At 42.6% G+C, this 23,356-nt stretch overlaps 3 protein-coding genes across 4 annotated transcripts in view; all 3 read right to left on the bottom strand.

Annotated features, from left to right (window-relative positions):
• Positions 1-421, bottom strand: part of aqr (aquarius intron-binding spliceosomal factor) — a 51,602-nt gene extending 51,181 nt beyond the window's left edge. Inside the window, exon 1 of the mRNA XM_069707158.1 lies at positions 160-421. The gene's annotated coding sequence lies outside the window, so the exon portion shown is untranslated. The remainder of the gene's footprint in view (positions 1-159) is intronic.
• Positions 422-461: 40 nt separating this feature from the next.
• Positions 462-4,565, bottom strand: LOC138625899 (zinc finger protein 271). The gene is made up of 2 exons (XM_069707159.1): positions 4,415-4,565; positions 462-4,106 (listed from the first exon to the last, which is right to left on the bottom strand). Exon 2 carries the CDS (start codon positions 4,048-4,050, stop codon positions 733-735), a length of 3,318 nt encoding a protein of 1,105 aa, XP_069563260.1. The 5' UTR covers positions 4,051-4,106; positions 4,415-4,565; the 3' UTR covers positions 462-732.
• Positions 4,566-6,035: 1,470 nt separating this feature from the next.
• Positions 6,036-23,356, bottom strand: part of dph6 (diphthamine biosynthesis 6) — a 57,025-nt gene continuing 39,704 nt past the window's right edge. For both annotated transcript variants that reach the window (XM_069707168.1, XM_069707169.1), the window contains 3 exons: positions 18,132-18,380; positions 12,001-12,388; positions 6,036-8,128 (listed from right to left, as the gene is read on the bottom strand). In XM_069707168.1, the coding sequence (XP_069563269.1) occupies positions 8,010-8,128; positions 12,001-12,388; positions 18,132-18,380 (756 nt within the window). In that variant the 3' untranslated portion in view covers positions 6,036-8,009. The remainder of the gene's footprint in view (positions 8,129-12,000; positions 12,389-18,131; positions 18,381-23,356) is intronic.

Below are 23,356 nucleotides of genomic sequence, written 5' to 3'. Positions count from 1 at the left end.
ACGTCTTATCGGCGTCTTACGTCTAAATGTTAGCTTTCACAATGAGGTGAGCTAAGCTAATTAGCACAACTAACAATACGCATGACTCAGTTTGATAACATTGCTGTTACTGATCTGGTGTAACGTTACCGAAATATGCGACAAAGGAAGTTCACTGACCTTGATATTTAATCCAGCATGAGTACAACTGCCGCTTGACAGTTTGTTTGAGCATGTACACAACCAAAACGCGCTGTGTGCGACTGACTTCCTGGAATGGGTACGTCCCTTTTTGCCAGCCCCGGAAACAACAACAAAAAAAAAGCCTTTCTTTCGTTCCGCTTCGTTCCGTTCCGGTTTCCTATTTGTGACAACATCTGCCGACAACTATCATCTGTATAAACTTTGTGTAAGTTTAGTCAACATTTTTTTAATATTTTTTTTTTAAAGACAGCATAAGAAAAAACACGTATGGAACATACTTCGAGTCAAATACCACAAGAGTATAGTTTATTATAAAAAAAATTAGAAATTGCTATGTCAATAAATGTACACCTGAATAAATCTAACAAAGACTTAAACAATACCAAAAAGAACACATTTCAAATTGTATCAAATATAAAAAAACCATGTTAAAATTATGACATACTTTATACACACAATAATGATTAATAATGATAAACAATGATTCAAATACCGACACAAGCCATGTTAAATACAAAAATCCACCGTTAAACAACATTGTTTTGATTGTCAATGAGTCAGCTGGTGTGTTCTGACATGTGCGGACTGTGTAAAAGCTTTGCCACAAATGCCACACCTGAACGGCCTCTGGCCTGTATGGACAAGATAATGCCTTTTAAGCTTAGAGGGAGACACAAAAGTTTTGAAGCAAATGTCACAATGATTCTTATGGGCTGACTCTGTCGTTCGAAATTGATCATGAGCTGAACAAATGTGTTGCTTAAGATCGAGTTCACTCTCAAAACTTGTCGTGCACTTGTCACACTCGAGCACGGTTAGCGGTTCACACCAGTAGTCGTTTGGCTGCATTTGATTATCGACCACGGAGCTCTCAAATTCACCACTGAACACCTGGTTGCTTTCTGAAATAGGCTGACGTGATATTTCTTCATTACGTGCATCACCCTCGTGCTGATGTGGCACGAGCGAAGTTGCCATGTTTTGATTTTGGACAATGTTATTAATTTCAAAGGCGAGTTCAGAGGAGAATGAATAACTATCATAATCTGTAGCCAGATTACAGTTTTCTCTTTGCTTTTCCTCCGATTCAAAATTCTCCTCTTTCAAGCCAACGTCTGTCACTGCCAGCCATTCAGTGTCTATTGCCTCTGAGCCATAAACTAAATCTGTATCGATACACGGGTAATGACCAACACCGGTATGTTGTGTCTCCTGCTGTTCTGTCGTTGCATTCACGTTGAAATCTGTACGGTCAGTAAGGTTTTCGCTGCACTCATCCCGTAGCTGATGGCTGTGCATCACCTCGCTTTGAATGCAATCTGAGCTCCTGCTACTTTGTCTGCAACTTTGCTCATGAACCTTCAGATGACCCTTTTGAGTGAAGGCTTTGTCGCACAAAGCGCATCTGTATGGCCTTATCCCCGAGTGAGTCACCAAGTGCCTTGAGAGCTTGTACGGGGAGGTGAAGTTCTTGGAGCATATTCTGCATATGTGACGCTTCGTTTTTTCACAAGTTATGTTACTTTTAGAGTTGTCCTTGAAGAGGCTGTTTACTTCTGGGGCGGATCTATCGCGCCTGCTGCAGGGTAGTGCGTTTACTCCATAACTGACAAGTGGAAAACTTGAAAGAGGAGACTCTATGTTCATGGACTTTTTCCGAGATGGGATACGAACAGTGATCCTGGGATAAATCTGCTGTTGATTCTTCGCTCTCCCTTTTCTGATGATGCCCTGCTGGCTGAGTGGCCTGTATGGGTTCATCTTTAAGTGGGTGCTTTCATGGGTTTTCAGATGTGAAGCTTGTCTGAATGACTTCCTACAAATAGGACAGTGAAATGGTTTCAAACCTGTGTGTACCATCTCATGTCGTTGTAATTTAGAGGCACTCGGAAAACACTTGAGGCACTGGTGGCACTTGTGTCGTACGTTGCCCGTATTTTGCTTTGATTTCGCAGTCTGTGTCCTTTTCATACGCAATTCGGAGACCTCTCCCGTGTGCACAACCTCCTTTCCCTTTGACGTATGCTGCAACAGTTTGTTCTCCGGTTCTCTGTTGTCGTGAGTTGGCGCACTTGTCAGAGAGGTCTGATCCGTGTGCGGCACAGAGACTGCATCATTGTCTCTCTGAAAATCTTTCTTTTGCAATAACCTTGCCCGAACTGGGACGTCCGCTGCCATCTTTGTATTAAACCCGCCAACTCTAGAAGGCGGCCGGTTGATATACATTGACCGCTGTTTGTGATACCTAGACCACATGTGAGTGCGCCAATGGACCCTCAGGTGTGTTTTCTGGCGGAATTTCTTTCCGCATATCTCACAGCCAAAAGGCCTTTGCCCAGTGTGAGTCATTATGTGTCTTTGAAGTTTTGATGAAGAAGGAAAGCATTTTGAACATGTATGGCACTGATGTAAAGTGTTAATTCTCAGCTGCTTGCCGGTGGAGTAGAGGGTTTCCTTCTGATGTTCTGCTGACGCAATCCAGCCAGCATCCTGAGGAAGAGCTCCATCGTAATCAGTATTAATTCCACCCCACGTTTCTGGTTTAACAGCGATGTTCAGGGCGATGGGGTCCGCACTGACGGAGTCAGGTGAACGATTTACCGCTTCAGAATTGGACATTTTCACGTTATTAATGTTTTTCACACGGGTCGGACTTCCTGATTCTCTTCGGTCCCGATGAATTTTGAGATGTCGTATTAAATTAACTTCCAACTGAAACGATCTGCTGCACATCCCACACCGGAACGGTTTCAAGCCTTTACGGCTCATGTGTTGCTGCTCTTGTTCATTCAACTTATGACAAATACTTGAATTTAAGGGCTGCTCTGGTTTTACGACCGCATGTGACTTGATTTCAGTGTCCTTCAGGTCCTGCACAGCATTTACGCTTATTTTACACTGCAGCTCCAGCTCCACTGAGGAATTCACAGGAGTTCGATGGATGGGTTGTTGTTGAAATGATGACGGAGGCTGCGAATCTGAGGTTTGACTCCCATTACAAAGTTTCTGCTTTTTCTGTGCAATACCTGCAGAAAGCGAACATTTATTCGAGACACTTAAGTGGGATTTCAAGTGTACCTTCTGCGTGAAGGCCTTCCAGCAGATCGTACACGAGTAGGGTTTCTGTCCTGTATGAATAAGAAAATGCCTTCGCAATTTGGACGGTGAACAGAAGGTTTTGAGACATTTGGGACACTCGTGTTTCAGAGTGACTTTGCTTTTCCTGGAGGTCAGCTCTGGCAACACCAAGCGCACTCTCGAATTTGTCGTTTTCGAAGAAATCTGATGCCACCCTCCATCACTTTCACGTTGTTTTGGTTTGTTATGAGTTGGGGAGTGAATCCAAAGCTGAAGAGGTGAGGAAAATGACTTTAAGCAGACTTTGCACGTATATCCATTCGGTGCGTATTTCACAGACGCGTCCATGTTTGCAAAATCAACTCGCTCAGGAGGCACCGGACCCACAATATGCGATGTCGCCGAGCCATCATGTGGCATATTTTTAGGTGGGTTCCCAATTTTATGAACAAATTCATCAGTCCCAATGTCCGGATTCCACCGAGAGGCCACAGAGGACGGCGCGGTCGATGGCAGTGTGTTGTAATGACTCCTGCCGTGAGCGTCGATCCCCGCGGCTGCTTCCACACAGCTCGGTCGGTTCTTCGTTAAAATCCCGTCCCGCGGAGACTCTTTTGGAAGCCCTGAACGGTGGACTTTCTCCAGGTGCGTTTTCAAATGCGCAGACTGCGTGAAGGCTTTTCCGCACGCGTTACACGCGAACGGCTTCTGACCGGTGTGGATGACGTGATGTCGTTGGAGTTTATACGGTGACGGGAAAGATTTGGGACACACAGCGCAGCGATGCATTTTCAAATCACCACCTCAGTGATTTTTTTTTCTTCTTCCAGTCGGTGAATCTCTCACTGGACAAAAGGCACAAAATAAATAAATAAATAAATATATATATGGCGTTAAAATTCGAGCAGGCAATTGGTTATATAGTAACTAAAAGTGATTTAAAACGTCACGTGATATATATATATATATAAAAGATTGTTTAAACTGAATTTAAACTAGTGTATAATATCGATATCCCCTACAACATGTTTCTGGGAAAAAAAAAAAAAAAAAAAAGCAACACCTTATTTTCCAAACGTGAAACTAACACCTACCAAAAACACAGGGATTTATCAAACGCGGTGACAACCAGAGCCGACAATTTGCAACAAACCTTTTTGACCAGCTGAACCCCCGAAGCTTCGTTGGTCCATGAGTGAACGATACTTCGTACGTTTGGGGTCCTTTCGCAACTATTTGTGAGAATGTGTGCGGCTAATTAGCTTCGTTGCTAACGATAACATAACATCTGACGTCACCCCGGAGGGGACGTGCGTACATCTTTAAAATCGCACCGTGGGAAACAAAGATTTAAGGTTCCGATCCGTGGCAGACCTGCAGATGTGAGGACATCTCAATCCGTGAATATTATGAATAGTATATAGATTATTATACGTTATTTTCGTGATTTTTTTTTCTCCCTAGGATTGATAAAGGATATGCTATGTTATATAATTATATTAAAATGATAAAGCTACCCATAGTTTATTATTAAAAAAAAAAAAAACAGCCCTGCAACCAATGTGCTACAAATAGAAAATTATTAAATGTTGCTCAAAAATATATATTTTTTATAAATATACTAAGGAAAAACTCAAGACCTGCATGTTTCTAACTCTGGTCAACAACATAGAATATTGTCAATTTAAGAGTAGCCATACCTCTACAAATTTTGTAAATCTGGCTTCCATCTTTTTTAAAGGAGGCTGCACAATACAAGAGTGCCACTAGGCCTCTAGGGCTGGATGCAACTATCAGACTATTAATTGATGAGTCGATCAACAGAAAATGAATTGCCAACAATGTTGACAATTAATTATGGATTAAATTTGATATAACAAAAATACCCACAATTTTGTTCCACATTTTCAAAAGTGAGTGTCCTTTTCTGTTTAATATCACTGTGATTATCTTTGGGCTTTGGTCCGCCCACACAAACAATTCAATTTATTTAGCAAATGAGGAACTGATAAAATAGAAAAAAAAGGCAGATTAACAGATTGTTCAGATCTGCATTTCATTAAAGTGTTTGAGTCCTCGTGTTATTATTTTTTTCACATGCTGGCTCATTATCATTAAGATCATAATAAGATAATTATACATCTGATGTTGCTTGTCTTAAATTACAAATGATTCTACTCAAGCTATGATGTAAATACTGTACAAGTAGAACTGAAAGCTTTTACGTGTTTGAATTGCAGTGTTTACATTGACCACGAGAGGGCGGCAGACACCATTCAATAGCATGTGTTGGCTCGCCAGTGCAGCAGATGGAGAAAGTTTCTGTAAGCCAGTGCTGTGACCATAAAGACATGCTTTCACAATACGTCAAGGGAAGAAAACAATACATTATAAAACAAAAAGGATTCAAACATGAAAACAAACAAACCACAGTCAGTGATGCAGGCGGACTACAATGTGAGCAGGCGTGTAATGCGGCTAGGCCGCTCCGGAGCTGGACTCCCCTACTGTAGCCCACTGCTGTGGGGAAAGAGAGTCACACACATCAGCCGGTTTTGCCTAAAGGAAGAAACACACAGTTAAAGTCCATGTGCAAGGCCACAATGACAAGGGCCGCAGGCTGGCACACTGCACACAAAGGACAATATTAGCCACAACAGCCAGTTTGTTTGCGGAGTGGTTGCAGGTCAGCTTTGTAGAAAATGTACATTTGACAAAACACGAGAAAAAAATAAATGTCACCCTGTCTTTATTCATCTTGTGAGGGAGCACAGTGGTAAGGACGCAAAGAAGTGTGTCGGCCAAAGGCCATCACATCGGTTATGATGAGGTTGTGAATATATACTTGTGGCTTTGCCTGCGTCTGTATGAAAACATGTCCGCTGAAAGACAAAATGTAATGTTTAGTGTGTGATCGACAAGTGGTCGCTGCGCAATGAATTCTAGTGGCCGTGCTAATGTGTTTACTGAAAAGCTGAGTCTTGTATTTTAATGTGTAGGTGGCTATGTGTGATTTATTGCACTGTTGCTGCTGCTGTTGTTGTTGTTCCACCGTCAAAAAGAGCTGAAAATCTTTGTGTTGTAACAATAAATTTAAAGCCAGTGCTTATATGATGTGTAATTGAAACAGATTTGCATAGGCTGACGTGTGCCGTTTCAAAATTTTTCATTGCTTAATTTGAACAATTCTCAATCTTCCTTATGAACCAGTAAATAAGGGAGAGTGCTGAGCGTGCATGTTTTCTCAGCACAGTTTTAATTGACAACAGGCATTCAAGCTGTCAGACACGTTCAGAAAAAACAAACAAACAACAAAGACAATTGACAAAGGAAACATTTTACTTTGGCTTTGCATTTTTGCCAGATCTGTGGCTTTAAAACAGCTACATTTATTGAAAACATTTAAATATAATCAAATATTTGTGGATGCAATTTATGTAGAAGTACAGAATGAAAACAATGTATAAAGAACATCCAAATGTTGGTGCTGATTTGATATCTCTGTCATTCAAAAATGCAGACCCTCCCTCTGGTGGGGCTCTTTAAAACTAAACAAGTGAACATTAACACACACTGTATATTTATGGGGCATTGGCTTGCTCGCTCTCATAAATAATTGCTTGTTTATGTTTTTTCATTCCCTCAATAAAAATCTTCAGGCTCTATTGGCTCCCTCTATTGTTCAATTTTTTAAAACAACAATCAAAACAACATTGTGGTGGGTGAAGATCAATATAGCCCACTCCACTCCGATGCCATCACAGGCGCGATGAAGAGAATAGCCGGAGTGAAGATGCATTCCAACTCAGATCATCAATACGGTTCATGATCTTTGAGAAAAGAAATGTTCCAGGAGCAATGGTTAATAGTGTTATTTTCTTCCCACATCGTCACCATGTGTCCACTGACAACCGCCCAACACAATCACAAACACAAACACACACACACACACACACACACACACACACACACACACACTCGCCCTGCAGCGGTGTGTGGTGGCGTTCTTCTCCTATTAACCAGGCTGCCTTAGAATCAATAGAAAACATAAAGAGGCTTAATCTTTTCAGGTGCTTGGCGCTGATTGCCTATTACACAATAATAACACACCCTGAGTCCTATGGAGCATGAGGGAGACAAAACACACTCACCTCATCCCGACACATTACACACGGCCACAAAGCAGTCACACAGTAAATCTATAGGTTTACAACTGAACAGATGGTGTCAGCGGTGGTGCTAGGCCTTTATGAGGGGTGGTAGCTGGCGTGCTAAGAGACATTCCAGCAGAAACAGTGGGATATCAGGGGATACAGTTTATCGCCTCGTGGAATGAGACACTGCCTGTGTCTCCCTTTGCAGACTATGGTCTCCACTCCTCTGCTATGTAACTTTAGGTTATAGACGTTCCGCAAGATTCGTCTCAGAGGTAGAGTAACAGCTGCTGCACTCAACAACTCCAGTAGAGGACAAAGTGGATTATTGGCCCAAGTTCTGGCGTGTGAAGTGGAATAAACACATACTCCAAACCGCACGCTGTCAAAACCACTTGTAGATACCATTTCAACAATCAGCTGCACTGCAGTCAATGTTAATGAGTAGTTATGCCGTTTTTCTGTTCCACAGTCACTGATGTCCCACTGGAAGTTATTAGGTGTTGGACTGTCACAGTCGTTCCTCCAGAAAAGCCCCGATGAATTCCAGTGCTGTGGATGGCTGGAGTCTGGTTGTTGACTCTGGCTGTGTTTCTATAAACTGAGCCAGCAGGACAGGTGGAAGATCTGGGAGTCAGGCAAGTCCAGGACTGGAACCAGGGCCACGGATGGACCGGACTCCGCGAGGGACCTTCTCAAACTTTCTTCGAGCCCTGCAAGGTGGAGGTGGGGAGGGAGATAAAGGGGTGAGAGAAGACAAAGAGTTTCATAAGAACTTCAGCTCGAGTTGGACATATAGCTGTCTCACTGGGACACTTAACCCTTTGACCAGCCAACACAGGGCCTGTTTACAAATCATTGGCCTTCTTGAATACTTGGCAGATTGCAGCCCCTCTCCCCCACCCCGTTCATCTCCCTGCAGTGCAGACATATGGTCAGCAAGAACTGAACTCTCGGCCTCCTCTCCCAAATTTGCACATTGAGCCATTTATGCCCAAACACACATGCACACATAAGGAAGGGGGAGTTCTCAATTTGCCCTTTTGGACAATTGAGCAGCTTGTTGGGGGTATCCAGTGGAATTGATCCTCTGTCCTGTTGAGTTGGGATGTTAGGAAGCTGTGTTGGGACTGCCACTCAGCTTTACTGGGGATGAGAGACATTGTTAGTGTGTGTGTGTGTGTGTGTGTGTGTGTGTGTGTGTGTGTGTGTGTGCGCGCACGCGTGTGTGGCCCGACTACAGACGGACAGTGGACATGTGAGAATTCATTGAGTGTCTCGGAGCCCGGTCTCGATGACAGCCTGTCTATTTAGCAGCAGCCAGCTGGGATGTTGCCCTTCCCTCTGCTGCTCTGTGCACTAATTGGTCACAAGTGTTCCTGTCTCACGGTCGACTGTCCCGCCTTATTTCTTCTGATTTTACCAGCGTGTTGGAACGGGACTTGGGTGTGGTCACTGTGATCTGGCATCGTGGTCACAACGGAGTTACACACGTGGGAAAGCCTGCTGCGTCACAGTGCTATCACTATTACGAATGTCAATCCAGTTACATTCACAATGACATCTGTCCAACAGAATGCACGTCAAAATGTAATTCCTGATCACTTATCTTGAGTCTCAGTGGACAAACACACACGAATGCTCTTTTAATAACCTCTACTAGTACTTTGGTACTCTCTCTGACATTTGTGCGAGCTTATAGAAAAATAAATCAGGACGTAGAGGTTACAGGAGCCATTAAATAAGCCTCATTCTCTTTGATTTGAAGCACACGCAGCATGCCAAACATCCCTACAAAGAGCCCCCACACCCTAATTAGCTAATATGCACTACAGCTTAAAATGCCCCCACAGCACAAAGGGCCTTTTTTGGAGGGCATTAAAATCCTAAATATGTGTTATCAGAGCATGCGGCACACCCTGGGAAGCAGGATCCTCTGGAGGTGGCTAGCTGACAACCGAACGAGCTCCAGAGATCACAGACAGGGGATGGTTTTATTAAGAGAAGAAACACACCCTTCATCACACCTTGCGCACTACGCCTGTTTTATGTCAGGATGTTTTAATCTTTGTACCAACGGATGGGAAATAATTGCGCTTTCTCTCTTTGAGGATCTCTTTCAGTGTCTGTGCACACAGACGTGCCTGCTTATGCATGAATGAGGGGGGTGAAGGTGACATGAATGACCATGCAATTTTGTGTTCTTTTTTTAAGTTAAAAACGAGCAAAAACACAGACCGCTTCCCTCCAATCTCACATAAACGCTTCTGTAAAAGCAAACAAAAATCCTGTGACTGCTTCCCAGTCCCTTTCCCTGGGTCTCTCAGCCCCCCTTTGGGCAACCCGGGGAGCCTCATTGAGAGGCCCATTGGACAGAGGTTGGAAGATTCAAAAAGCCATCACATTAGCATAAGATGGGACTAAACCATCTACCCAAGAGGACCGGCCATTATTCTGCTTCACGGCAAACACACGGGGAGCTGAAAAGGCTGCGGTTAAAACTCGGTGTTTTTAAAACCAAACCTTTACTAATACCCGCAACACCCTTTTTATGCTAAACGTTAACAGCCATTTCTGTGTGAACTGATTCACATATAAATATCGTAAGTGAACAGAAGGAGGTGTGTCAGTGAAGGCTGGGGTGGAGAGGAAGGAAGAGGATGGAATGGATGATGCCTGCTGGGTTTTATGGACCTTTTAAGCAGTGACCAAGGCCCAGAGCCAGTAGTTTTTAGTTGTGCTACACTGACTTCCAAACTGGTCAAATTAACCGCTAAACGAGGTGGTAATTAGCCAGTTTTGGCTCACGAAAATTGTTAATTTGGTGCGAAGAGAATAAAGAGAGAGGCTGAGGGACATGGTGTGTGCAGTGGAGCCACAGAGGACTTGCTCACTTTTCTTGAAGCAGTTTTTCTATATCAACAACAAAATCACATGATTTCTTGCATATGAAAGAAGCTGCACGGAAAAACAAAACCCCAGAGAATTGTTGCATCCCTTCAAAGTTCTCCTCAGCTCTAATCATATTAAACCATATTCAAATTTGATGGTTACTTTGTAAAATAACGGATTTCTTTAATCATTGAATTTGTTTACATTTCATTCCTTGCGGAGGTGCCTCCTTAAAAGTTCAAAGTTTTTGTTTAGTTGTGGGGGCCGATCTTTGCGAAAACCTCTCCATCGTAAGTAACAAGTTGCGACAAGATGTTTAAAGGTTTCATTTGAACCATATGTCATGTCTATCAACTGTGAATCCCAACGCAAGTCAACGACGGAGGGGGTGTGCAGTCACATTTTGCCCCGGTGTTGTCTGTCTGTCTGCTCGCTGACAGCAGCGGTTGCAAAGGCTGTGACTGCTAGCGCCAGAGGTGTTACTTTTCCTCCTTTGACTTTTTGGATCATCACCCAATGAGCATCGGCTGTGACCCATAAACATGCCCGTGGGTGAGCTTCCAGGGGGCCTTGCTGTGCGTGCATTGTAAGGTAACAGATTCCACGTCAGTGATGAGTCAGTAAATGGTTTAAGGGAAGCAGTCTGTGCAGTCAATAATCAAAGGAACATACATGTCAAGGGTAAAGGTCTGGGCTGCAACTGCTCCAGTTAACCATTGACCCAGTAACACAGTTAATGGTTTCTATTAAAATAACTAACATTTTGAAAACATTTGACACGTTAAAGCTTCAGAAATTAGTTTTTCTATATCTATTGTAATGTAAATATGTATATATATTATAGATAAGTATAGATAGATTTGACATTTTAATAATATTCTTCCTTCCTGAATCCACTTGCTCTTCTGTTGTAGATGACAGAAGAAACAAATGACAAGCATCATATATCGTGAAACAGTGTTCAGCAACAATTATATAATTAGACAACAAAACAAATAGCACTGTCGGTCTGACGTGCATATCAAGACATATTCCAAACAGATCAACCTTTTTCCCCATTCATTACTGGCAACCATACTTCATCCTCCCAACGATGAGTTATGTCAAAGCTAAAAGTGACAGTGAGATTGCTGCTTTGGCACGTATTCAAAAATGTTAATTGACTGCTTCAGCGATGACTTGACAACTGAGCCCGTGTGATCGATGTGCTCATTGCCCTTTTCCCTCCGAGAGAACATCTCTCAGGATAAAACAAATACCGCTCCACATTCGCCTTGACGAGAACCTAGAATCCTAGGAGCCGGAAACGGTGGCGTATAAAAGTGTAATGATGACAAAAGAGCGTGCCAGCTGCTCGGGTTACTGTACACAGTGCAGACACAACAAATGACTTACAATAATTAAACACAGGAAGAAGTGGAGATCCTCTGGAGACACTGTTTCCTTGAATACTTTATGTTGACTTAACCAATGTCAGCTCGAACTTTCTTTGAAAAGAGAGTGCAGAGAGAGACAGGCTGTCACTTTGTTTTCATTAATACAGCCGTGCGGAGCTCAACTTGCGAGAGCAGTGTCTCTCAGAAGTGTTGCGTTTAATGCAACGGTTTATTCAGGATAAATTCTCCTCATTAGTGTAAATAATAGATCATTTTAAATGTGTGTGTAGTGTCTTCAGTGAGATACAGTGACATACCTTTAACAATGTGCTGGGCCACTGAGTGGTTGCACTTGTAGAACACCCGAGCACACTGTGGCACCAGGTCACCATCCATCTTCTTCATGGCTGTCTTGAACGTAGCACCGACTTCTTCTGTTACATGCTTTACATCGGTGGCCTCCGGACCATCAGCAGTCACAGCCAAGGAAAGTGAAAGTGAAGCGCTGCGGCTGTCGGCAGACATTACAGTGTGGCACTCTATGGACCCGCACGCCACCTTTGTAGTAATGTGACAGGAAGTCCTATTGGTGGGATCATCCTGGACCGCAGTGACGTGAAGCTCAACAGCTGCATCCTTGGGTAAGGCAGGTACCACGGCAACCAGCAACGGCGCGGGTTTGATCTCAGATTCCCACAATAAGTCCTGCAATGTAAAAAGATGGTATTCAAATGTACTGGGTGGCAAATTATATACTGTGTTGCGCTGCACACTACAATCAAATGTATTACCCTCTTGCTGAGACGCACGCTGCGGTTTATGAACACAAACACTACTCCGAGAACATTATTGAAAAGCGCATCGTAAAACTGCTACCACACGGCACTAGGACAGGCTTTTTACTTGACAGACTGACAGCCTATCAATTAATGTGGGGTGTGAGGTGACACTCGGTAATGATAGTGTACAAACAATTCAAAAAGAATCTATAGTGCTCGCAGCCACCCCACCATAAATAAAATTCACAAATGCATTCCACTTTGAGCTGCATTTGCTAACATGCCAGATCCAATCAAAGATGACTTCTCACCTTTCTAAGAAGATCACTCACAACATGTTATGGCAGCTTCACCACACATTTAGTGGAAAAAACTGCCTCAATTTTCTCTCCAAGAGCCAAAATATCTTTATTTTTTTTCTCCTTCAGACTGAGGGCCATTAGAACTAACAAAATGTCTTGGAGCAGTGCTACAATGTGGCCCTCTAATAATACTTGGCTGTGGCTTCATCTGCTAATGGGAGAGAAATGAGTGTTTTATATAACCGTCATTTCAGTCGGAGTCGATAGGGCAAAAACACTTAACCCCCTTTTCAATTTGCTGGATCAATTTTCATCCACTTACACCCCACTTCGTAAGTGCAGAATAATAACAGGTTACTTACATTTTATTTTGATATTCACTCACCAAAAAAAAAAAAAAAAAAAAAAAAAATCATTGACAAGAGAAGATGGCGGCTTCTTTGTCCCTTCAACAGACGGACCCGTCATGACCCAGTCCAGATTCAGTAGAGCAGCACTTACCTTCAGATTAAACTTGAGCAAACACATAATTGTGTATCAACAGCTAACCTTTCACCTTCAAGAATAAAAAAATAAAATAAAGTGTCCTCAATGAGTTTGTGTGACGGGTTAAGATTTCTTTACTCTGTTGATTTTGAAAAAAAAATAAAATAAAGCTAGCTTGTAGTGATCAACAATAACAATCAAAGGAGCAGAACAATGACCATGTCAGCACAAGACCTCTTAGCATGTCAGACAAAGTGACAGCACACATACGTGTCCTATGCTTTGATAAATGTTATATTAGCACTTCTGGCACATGCTAGGTATTCTCCTAGAGGGAACTGCTCCTACACTTGTCAATTGTGATTGAACATGGAACGGAGAACGGGAACTGGGGGAGAGGCTTGACAGGACAGGGAGGTCTTGCTCAGCCAGGCTTAAAGGCCACCCTGCAGGCCTTGGGTGCCGAGGTACTATACCCAACCGACCGTCTGCAAGGAGACCAGGGGACCGCAGCACTGCGCTCCAGCCTCTGGCGGGACTTTATTGTCGCAGCACAGTTGCTGAGTTTTTGTCAGAGCTGTCGGACGAGGTTACATCAGCCCCTTTTTGTTTCTTTATTAATGTATCCACCGCAATGTTACATTAGGTAGGACGTTTGTTCAGCAGTTCTGTGGAGCTGTGTGAGCTGAAGGTGCAATACTGTGTGCACGTCATGCATTTATGTGTATGATGTGTAGCTGCTGCTCTATTACTGTGTGCTTCCCCGGCACTTTTATTCCTACCTGAGCGGAGATCATTAATTCAATTAAGCCGATAAAATCCAAAGTTTGATATATGGTGGAGCTGAGTGCTGGAGTGGCAAGTTTGGAGGTGCTGGCAGGTGTGTGTGTGTGTGTGTGTGTGTGTGTGTGTGTGTGTGTGTGTGTGTGTGTGTGTGTGTGTGTGTGTGTGTGTGTGTGTGTGTGTGTGTGTGTGTGTGTGTGTGTGTGTGTGTGTGTGTGTGTGTGTGTGTGTGTGTGTGTGTGTGTGTGTGTGTGTGTGTGTGTGTGTGTGTGTGTGTGTGTGTGTGTGTGTGTGTGTGTGTGTGTGTGTGTGTGTGTGTGTGTGTGTGTGTGTGTGTGTGTGTGTGTGTGTGTGTGTGTGTGTGTGTGTGTGTGTGTGTGTGTGTGTGTGTGTGTGTGTGTGTGTGTGTGTGTGTGTGTGTGTGTGTGTGTGTGTGTGTGTGTGTGTGTGTGTGTGTGTGTGTGTGTGTGTGTGTGTGTGTGTGTGTGTGTGTGTGTGTGTGTGTGTGTGTGTGTGTGTGTGTGTGTGTGTGTGTGTGTGTGTGTGTGTGTGTGTGTGTGTGTGTGTGTGTGTGTGTGTGTGTGTGTGTGTGTGTGTGTGTGTGTGTGTGTGTGTGTGTGTGTGTGTGTGTGTGTGTGTGTGTGTGTGTGTGTGTGTGTGTGTGTGTGTGTGTGTGTGTGTGTGTGTGTGTGTGTGTGTGTGTGTGTGTGTGTGTGTGTGTGTGTGTGTGTGTGTGTGTGTGTGTGTGTGTGTGTGTGTGTGTGTGTGTGTGTGTGTGTGTGGAGGACTCTGTTCCGCTCCACACCAGCCACTTAACACAATCCATCTCATTACTTCATGCCACTTCAGTTCCAGGGCATGCAGCCATTCCCTCTGTGCTCTCTCACTCTGTAGGCAGCAGGTAAACCCATATAGTCTGATTCTGCTGCGCTCAGCTCTCTCCACTGATGGGGTGTGACCTGCTTCTCCTTATGTTTGTTTTCTTTCTCCCCACTTTCCTCCCTCTGACTCGCGTCCATGCGCCTGGAGCGTGTGGCGGGTTGGAGGGCCGAGAGGCGTGAAAGCCGAACGGTAAACACGGTAATAAGGAAGTGGTGTAAAGGCGGGGAACAGCGGGGAGCTGATGGGACTGCGCTGCTTAGCCAGTTCCCCTACATTTCCTGCCCAGCAGGATGCCTTCGCCATGTGGCTCTATGTCTCAGCACTTACTGTAGTGCTGTCAGTTTGCTATAATATCCCTTCCTATTCATTCCCTCATTCGCTCTCTTTTTTTCAAGATTGCACTGTGAAGCTCGTCAGACAGTTCGTGTAAATGAAACACAAAGGGCCATGTCAGTGGGGTGAAGAAAAGTTTAAGGACATGAGGGCATTTCAAAACCGCAGCAGTGGCCAGTTACTTGAAAAGTCTGAAGTAAGCAGGAAAAAAAAAAGTCTCTACACTGCAAATTCAGCACTAAAAACTATTCATCACTTATCAAAATCTAAAAAAAACGATAAAATGTTTAAATCCCCCCCCCTTTGTCTAAAATAACGATGGTGTTTATAGCATTGTAGCCTAACTGAGTAAAAGACGATTTAAACCTGCTGTTTTCAGAATCCGACACACAGGGAGGTCTGTTTAACATTTATTGACTTATCACATCAAAATCCTCCTGTTCATCAAATCTTTCACACACACACACACACACACACACACACACACACACTCACACACACACTCGCATGCACACAGACCAACGGGCTCTTTGTGGTTTAATGCACCGTAAATACAATTTCACACTTGTAGCGACTCCAGTGTGCTCCCAATTAACCCTGCAAGCTTCTTCATCCACCTGATTAGAGAAATTATCAACGCATAACAACAACATGGCCCTGTGGCTTCACAGTCACACTTGGCATTGGTGTTTCTATGGTAAACATGCGTTTCACAGGTCTGGTGTCTGAAAAGTATACCCTCTCTATCTCTTCTATCTGTATATAAATGTGTAAGGCTGTATAATCAAAAATTCAGTTGTCTGGATATTGTTAGTGGTCATGAGTTTCTGTAAAAGCCCACATCTTCAGGATGCATTATAATGATCAAAAGCAAATGAACTGTAAATAAAAGTACAGTATAGTATAGCAATAAAATGCATTTAACAGTTTAATATGACATATATAATTACTACATTGTCAGTGAGTTTGATCAAATCAGGTATTTGGTATAAATGTGTCATTTATTTCTTGAAATATTCTAGGATTTTTTTTTATTGAATTAAATAAATCTGTTTAGAAAATCTGAGTGCCAAACACTGTCTGTGTCTTATGTACTCACATAAATACATTAGATGACACAAAATAAACTGTTGTGCAGCAACATACACGTATTTACATACAGCATTGTCTTCTCTGTCTCTTCTTCCTTTTCTTATTATCTCGCCCAGTAAAACACTTGATACCTTAGTTTTGAAAAAGGTTTTATAGATTAGGTATATTAGTTACTAATTTACAGTTATCACATTTTTGTAAATTTGAATGGTCTGCATGTTTAAAGACACCATCACCTTAAAACTTACTGTATGTTATGCCATATTTCTTAGTGTTACTTCTGTTCTCTGAGAGAGTTGCTCTATGGTGTGTGGCCAACTATGGTATGAGTTAAACACCATAATTACAGTCAATTCAAATGGGCACTGGTGCTTTGTGTAATCTGAACACTGGTAAAGAGCATTTCAACAAGTTTGGGGTTAAGCAGTAACTTACACCACATCGACTCTCCGTATATTTTCTCTGCTGTGCTCCATAAATCTGCACTTACATCGGAAGAGAGGTCAAAGTGGAAGACGACCTGTCAAAGCCAGAGTCCTGTTCTTAAACCTGTTTACAGGTGAGGCACCCTGAGCTGTCAATTAGTGCTGCTTAATCTGGAAGTCAGATGAAACTAAAACGTGGTCTCCTGATAGAAACCCTGGGTCAGTAAAATGAATATTTTTCATTGTTCCGACACGCTGCTTGGAAGCACAGCAGATGGACGATGTTGTCCATCTTTGGTGACCTCTGACACGAAGCTCGTCTTGTCACCTCCCAAAGCTTTGCCCTTGATTAGCCCTGTTATCGGAAGGACTCGGTCTGTATGCTAAATTGGCACTACACTGTCAAGGCTTTTACGATGTCTATTCCTCTGTGAGTTACAATGAGGCAAAATGTGTCAAATAAATTAACTAAATGACACCGGCTCTTGACTTATATATGCAAACTGCAGGATACTGTATGTTTTGGAATTTAGAAATTAATACGTAACATTTGGGATCTTTGTAAATATTACTGCTGACTTTAAAAAACATTAAGTATTTTACATACTGCTATACCTTAAAATATGTTGTGAAGTGACATAAAGTTGATATTCTCTATGCAGTCCTTAACACTTTCCCCCATCACACCGGGCCACATGTTGGAGGTGGGCTCCAGCCCCTTTCCCCGAGGCCCTATTCCCATGGCTAGACAGATTACTGTGGGAGGAGAAGGGCTGCCAAGGGAGACTGGAGCCCCTATTAGATGTGTGGAGCAGGGGTTGTAAGCCGGGGCGGTGGAATGGAGGGAAGGATGGAGGGAGGTTGCAGGAAAGAGGGGTGGGGAGGGGGGATAAGCTGCTCTGAGAGTTGAACCGAGCTCCAAAATGGTGTGTGGGGGCAAAGGATTAGGGAGGCTCTGAGGAAGACATCTGCTTCTGTGCCAAGCTCCACATTATCAAAGACACCAGCGTTTCCCACATCATCAACTTTTCATGAGTGCACTCACTGGTAAATATCAGTAGCAGCGGCTTGGGTCTCAAGGGGGTAGAGAGGGGCGAGGAACCTTCCCTTATTTCACAACTATAAAACACAATTCTGAAAGGCCTCACTGAAAAACTTGGATATCATATCAAGTTTCTCTTCTTTTACTTATTCATTGATGCATGGATCTTGCTGTCTTTTAATGCATTAAAGATGTGTTCATTGTATTTGGGGGTAACATTGTAAAAGTATGATCAATATTTCCTCTGCATCTATAATAAAACAGTCAAGACATTGATCTTTTTTCTTAACCACTGGCATATATTTCATAAACACAGCGGCTGACCTTCTCTTCCTCTGTGGCCCTCAGCATGCTCTCCCAGACTGCCCTGATCATCGGGATGTCTCGGTGCCTCGTGGTGTAGCAGTGGGCCTGGACAACATGAGCCAGAGTCAAGCCGCTGATCACAGCTTCCAGAACCTTCTTTACGTGGCTGAAGGACAAGTGGGCCTGCGTGTAGGCGCCAGCCTTTACCAATTGCATGGTACAGGGGACCAAGGCAATTTGACCGGCACAGAACACCAACTCATCAACCTACAGAGGAAAGCAGAGGAGGAAAACTATTAGGGTTGTTCTTGGTATGGTAAAAAAAAACAAGATTAAGAGTTGACAGACGCACATGCAACTCAGTGAAGCTAAATGCAAATGTTCGGATGTTAACATGCTAACATGCTCACAATGACAGTGTCAACAAGTTGATTTTCAGCAGGTAACATTTAGCAAGTGATGACTGTTGGAGATGATGTAGAGCATTTCATCAAATGTAGCTCATTTACTTATTGAGTTTCAACAAATTGCAAAACTCCTGGCTCCACCAAAACGTGTGTTAAGTTATAAAGCAAAACATATTAATGCTTAATTAGACAGCTACGAACTTGACACTGCTATTCAATCAGAAACGTTGAAACAAGTCATCAAACTCCAAAGTTTTATTAAAAAAAGTTCACTATTCAATGAGGTGTTATAATCAAATTAACATTAATTTAAGCATATGCTTGATTAGCAGCGCATTAATTAAAAAGGTTCAACCTCTCCATTTTTCAGCATCTTGTCACCAACAGTTCTCATTTCACAGCTCTAAAACAAGCAGCTATTCTGTCAGAAGCCTGCCAATACATCTCGGTGTCACCAATGTTATTTATATACATAATTAAGTATGTGATAATAAGCTCAATTCTCTGCTAAATACCTCTGTTAGAAATAAGCTTCATGAATAATGAAACCTGGGGAAAATCTATCTGTTTAATGCAGACCGACGAGTAGGGATGAGGGGTGGCATTAAGGAGGTCAGGTCTTTAGAGACCCTGCAGCTCGTCGGTGTTTGAGCTTGGATGGCATTAGCGCTGGACACTAACTGCTGGTCAATGCAAATAGATGCTGGTGATGTGTTGAGAATTGCAGAGACTCCGGAGCACATGCACATCTCCGGGGAGGATCAATTGATACACGGACCAAGACAAGGTCTTTTACTGATTAGCAAAGACACAGCGAGGGGTGTTGCGTTTCACAATGAGATTACCAAGGTTAGCATGAACCAAAGGTATTATTTAAGACTCAGCACCCCCGAACCTAAACTTCTTCTCTAACATATTGTTTTCCTTGTCTGGATTAGCTAGTCTCACCAAAGCTCACACAGATGGTGGTAGGCCATGACATATCTTATTTAAAGGTGTAAAAATCGAATACAGGACATTTCCCATTCTTAAGTGTTTTATGGGATACTAGGAGAACAAGATACCAGCCACACAACTGTTTAGCTGGAGGGCAGACACAGTCATGGCTATTTCCATAATCAAATGGGTTTGCCATGATCCCCAGCTCCTGGGTTCACTTGTCAACTTTGATGAATCTTCCGCTTCCATCGCTGCTGCTCCAATTTACTGGGACAGAGCGGGAGACAAGAGAAGGAGGGAAGACGAATAAGAGGAGTGTGAGTGAGTGAGAGGGCGGGGGGTGGGGGGTGGGGCGACGAGACGAGGCCCTCACTGCTTTCAAACATTTGGATCAATCACCGGATCGTTTACCTGCTAGCACGATCTGCCCCAGAGCCTGCATTACTGCGACTGCCTAACATAAAAGACGGATTCCCACACATCAACAACAAATTGTCATTGGCATTCCATTTATGAGCCATCAAATGCCATCATATCCACTCCGACAAAGGGGAGCTCCATCAGGTTGGACGGGTGGCCAGAATCTTTTAACAAGCTCGTCCCCATGAAGAGAACTCGTTCCATCCTCAATTCATAAAGCCCAGCCAGCATTTGTCAATTTGAATATCAAAAGGGGCTAGCATGGGGCCCCTTGACTGTTAAAGGGAGACTCCCATAGCTTCTACCAAGCAGGTGTGTGATGATCAATTATTAAGGATCCCACTCTGGTTACTCTTAGTGGGAGGTGGAATTGGGGATCTGGGGTTTTGTGGTGGTGGGGGAATGTCTTTCTGTGTTCAACCTGGATGGGGGAGAGACAGTGGAGAAGGGAGAGCGAATACTATTTACATAAAATTAACAGTTCAAAAGAATGAGTTCACACACCAATCAAACTTGTTAATTGACTGTCAATGGTGTGTCCCTGAATATACAACACAACTACATTATTCATCTTAGGCCTTGACAGGGAAGACAGTCCAATTTGCATGGGCGTTCTAAACGTGATCAACAACCACAATGCCACATGCATTTTTAATAGACCAGAGATGGGATCCTTTAATATTCATAAGGGTCAAACAATTGCATATGACATTAAACTTTCTATAACAAGGTAAGTATTTTTCAAATGCTAGCCTTAGAAGTCTAAATGGCCCTCAGAGAAAAGGGAGAATGTGCTGTCTTTCAGATGTTCACAGTGAATCAACGTCATATGTTCAAGTTAGTTTATTTCACCTCTTTCTCCACTTGTTTCTTAATAATATTTGATATTTGCAGGCGTAATTCAAAGTGATGATTAATATATGAGTTATGATTAATTAGCTGATCCAAAGTCATACAAATAATAATAAAATAAATAATAGCACCATTAATAATAATTTTAAAAAAAAAGTGACTTCAAAACTATTTTACAAGTCTTTAAGCTAAACACACTTCCAATGAACTCAACAACTGAGCTCTGTCTGTGTGTTTTTTCTTTGTACTTTATCAACCTTTATTCCATGGCTAAAACACTATGATTTTTCTAATAAACCCAATGACATGTCCAAAGGTCAGCAGCCTCAAAGACGTTCCTTCTTTCCAAGTCTGCGAGGTGCAGACAGTAACATATATGTAAATGTACTCAGGAAGCGCCAACCCTTAACGGTGTCTCGTTTCAGACTGGTGTGTCTGAGGTGTTTCTAATTGCAGTTTTTGTCAAAGGGCTTCCATGAGATGACCAGACAGTGCTAGACTATATTCACATCGGTGTTGGAGCCCTCTGGGCCCCCATCGTGTTGAGGACGTCTCCAAGTGTCATTAGCGGAGCTTTGGAATGGTATAGATGAACTGGGTTGGCCTGGATAAAATGACCTGGTATTGACGAACAGTCAGGTTTTTCTGCCTGGTTCCAAGGACAGAGAGAGGTGGAAAACTCCTATCAGATATGCTAATGGTCACATTTCTCCCCATTGAGACCTCATGCATAATTTAACCAGGAAAATGATAATACAAAATGTGTAAAATAGGTTAAATTAATATGGTGTAACTTTTCCCTTATGCAAGGACACATGTGGCCAGGCTAAAGGGGTAATGGCAGCGCGGTATCGATTACAATGTGGGTGATTAATGCAAAATGTAATTAATATTTGTGATATGTCCATTCACTGAGATGGTCCAACATCTTTTAAGTGTTGTTTACAGCCTAACCATAGAGTTCGGGTAAGTATATAAGCCCCAGGCCAAGTATTTCCATTGCGGGTAAAAAGATGATTTTGGAAAGATAAAATGTTAAAGGATGTGTCACCAGATTCAATCCCAGGACGTTGTACTTACATAGAATGTGCAATCTAAAACTCAATTTGACAAAGCTGTAATTTACTTTAAATGACAAACTCTTTGGTTTACTTTTAATCCCTTATGGACATTCTTACTATATTTGACCAGTTTCAAAATTTCTGTTTTAACTATTTTCTCTAGAGTAATTTTCCTCTATTTTGAATATTTTAGGGTTGGCAAATAGCTGAAAATAGTTCAAAATGTGGGGATCAAAAAACTGAGGTTGAAGTTTTGTTGAATGTATTTAAGTGCATATATTATTCCTGCTTTTTTTGGCTTGGATTTGATATGCAACGACCGTTTAATCCTTGTGTGGTGGATGGCAGTTTGTCAGGGATGTGTGCTGTGATTTCATCTTGAACTGGCTTCAAGTCTGTGGGGTTCTTTCAGCATTAGTGAATTCAAAGCAGATCACGTCTGGGAGTGGGAAATGATAAGAAATGGGCTCATGTTGTGCCGCGCCCTGAGGAAATCCTGCCTCTTCTGACACCTCATTTCTACAAATACAAACCTTTCAGGAGAACCACAACATCTCTCCCTTCTACAGAATCTTTCAGCATGTTAGTCTTCTCATTTAAGACTTCATGGGAAAGAAGGAAAAAGATATTTCCCTTTTTTTTTTTTATTCCATCCCCCTTTTTTTTTTCCTCTATCTAAATTTTTTTCTTCCTGTTTGTGCTCCAGTTTGAGCCTAACCCCTGTATGCTCAACTGTCACACAACATCAGTGTTACTTAAACAGCGACATAAATAGCAGTATGAAGTGCACAAAGAAAGACAAGTATTAGGCCTTTCTGAATGCATGCTCTCAGGTCTAAAACTGCACATTTATTCAGAAAACAAACCATAAACATATGTTCAAAACAAGTGGTTATTACGCTGACAAATTTGGAAAAATACTCAACATTACACAACTATAAAGAGCCATTATTGAGGCAACGTGTGGTCAGTCTGAGGGACAGTGGCCTTTGCCCAACCCCCACCTTCTATAAGCTTATGTGTGTTTTTCTTTTATGCCTGTTATGTCTGCCCTCGACGTGCCCACTGCACAGAGATTGAACCGTGTGGAAGAGTAGCACTGCCGTGTCAGCTCTGCTCAACTTTATGCTGGTCAGGAGCTGCCACTCAGTACAATGACCAAGGTCGGAGGAAGTCTGACTGCTGGATGCTCAGGGAGAGACATCTGAGTGTCAACAGGCATGAATAAACAAATAAAGGAATATTTCCACCATCATAAAAAAAGAAAAAAAAATCAATAAAATAAAAGCAGTTTTAAATGGTTTTGTGTTTTCGGGTGTAAATCTACTGTTTCTTTAATGATGTTAAAATAAAGAAATGGGTTCAAACAAAACCAAACAAATACCCAAAACTGATAAAAAAAAATTAAAAAAAATTGTCTGCTGCTGGAGAGTACTGTGCCACACAAGAGCTGGGCTGTGAATGCAGAGTGATGGAGGGGCATGCTTTTTCATTGCGTTAGGCAAAATGCCCTGCTGCCTTCAACTGTCCCGACCTCACATTTTTTGACAAATTGGTTGTGAGG

Source organism: Brachyistius frenatus, unplaced genomic scaffold (genome assembly GCF_029030835.1).
Source record: "Brachyistius frenatus isolate BFR_SWC_R1_liver_20210118 unplaced genomic scaffold, ASM2903083v1 Contig_67, whole genome shotgun sequence".
Classification (NCBI taxonomy): Eukaryota; Metazoa; Chordata; class Actinopteri; family Embiotocidae; genus Brachyistius; species Brachyistius frenatus.
The sequence above is the reverse complement of the archived record's forward strand: the minus strand, read 5'-3'. Positions and strand labels throughout refer to the sequence as shown.

Excerpts from the sequence above, each read along its gene's own strand:
- LOC138625899 (XM_069707159.1), bottom strand. The coding sequence starts at position 4,050 with ATGCATCGCTGCGCTGTGTGTCCCAAATCTTTCCCGTCACCGTATAAA.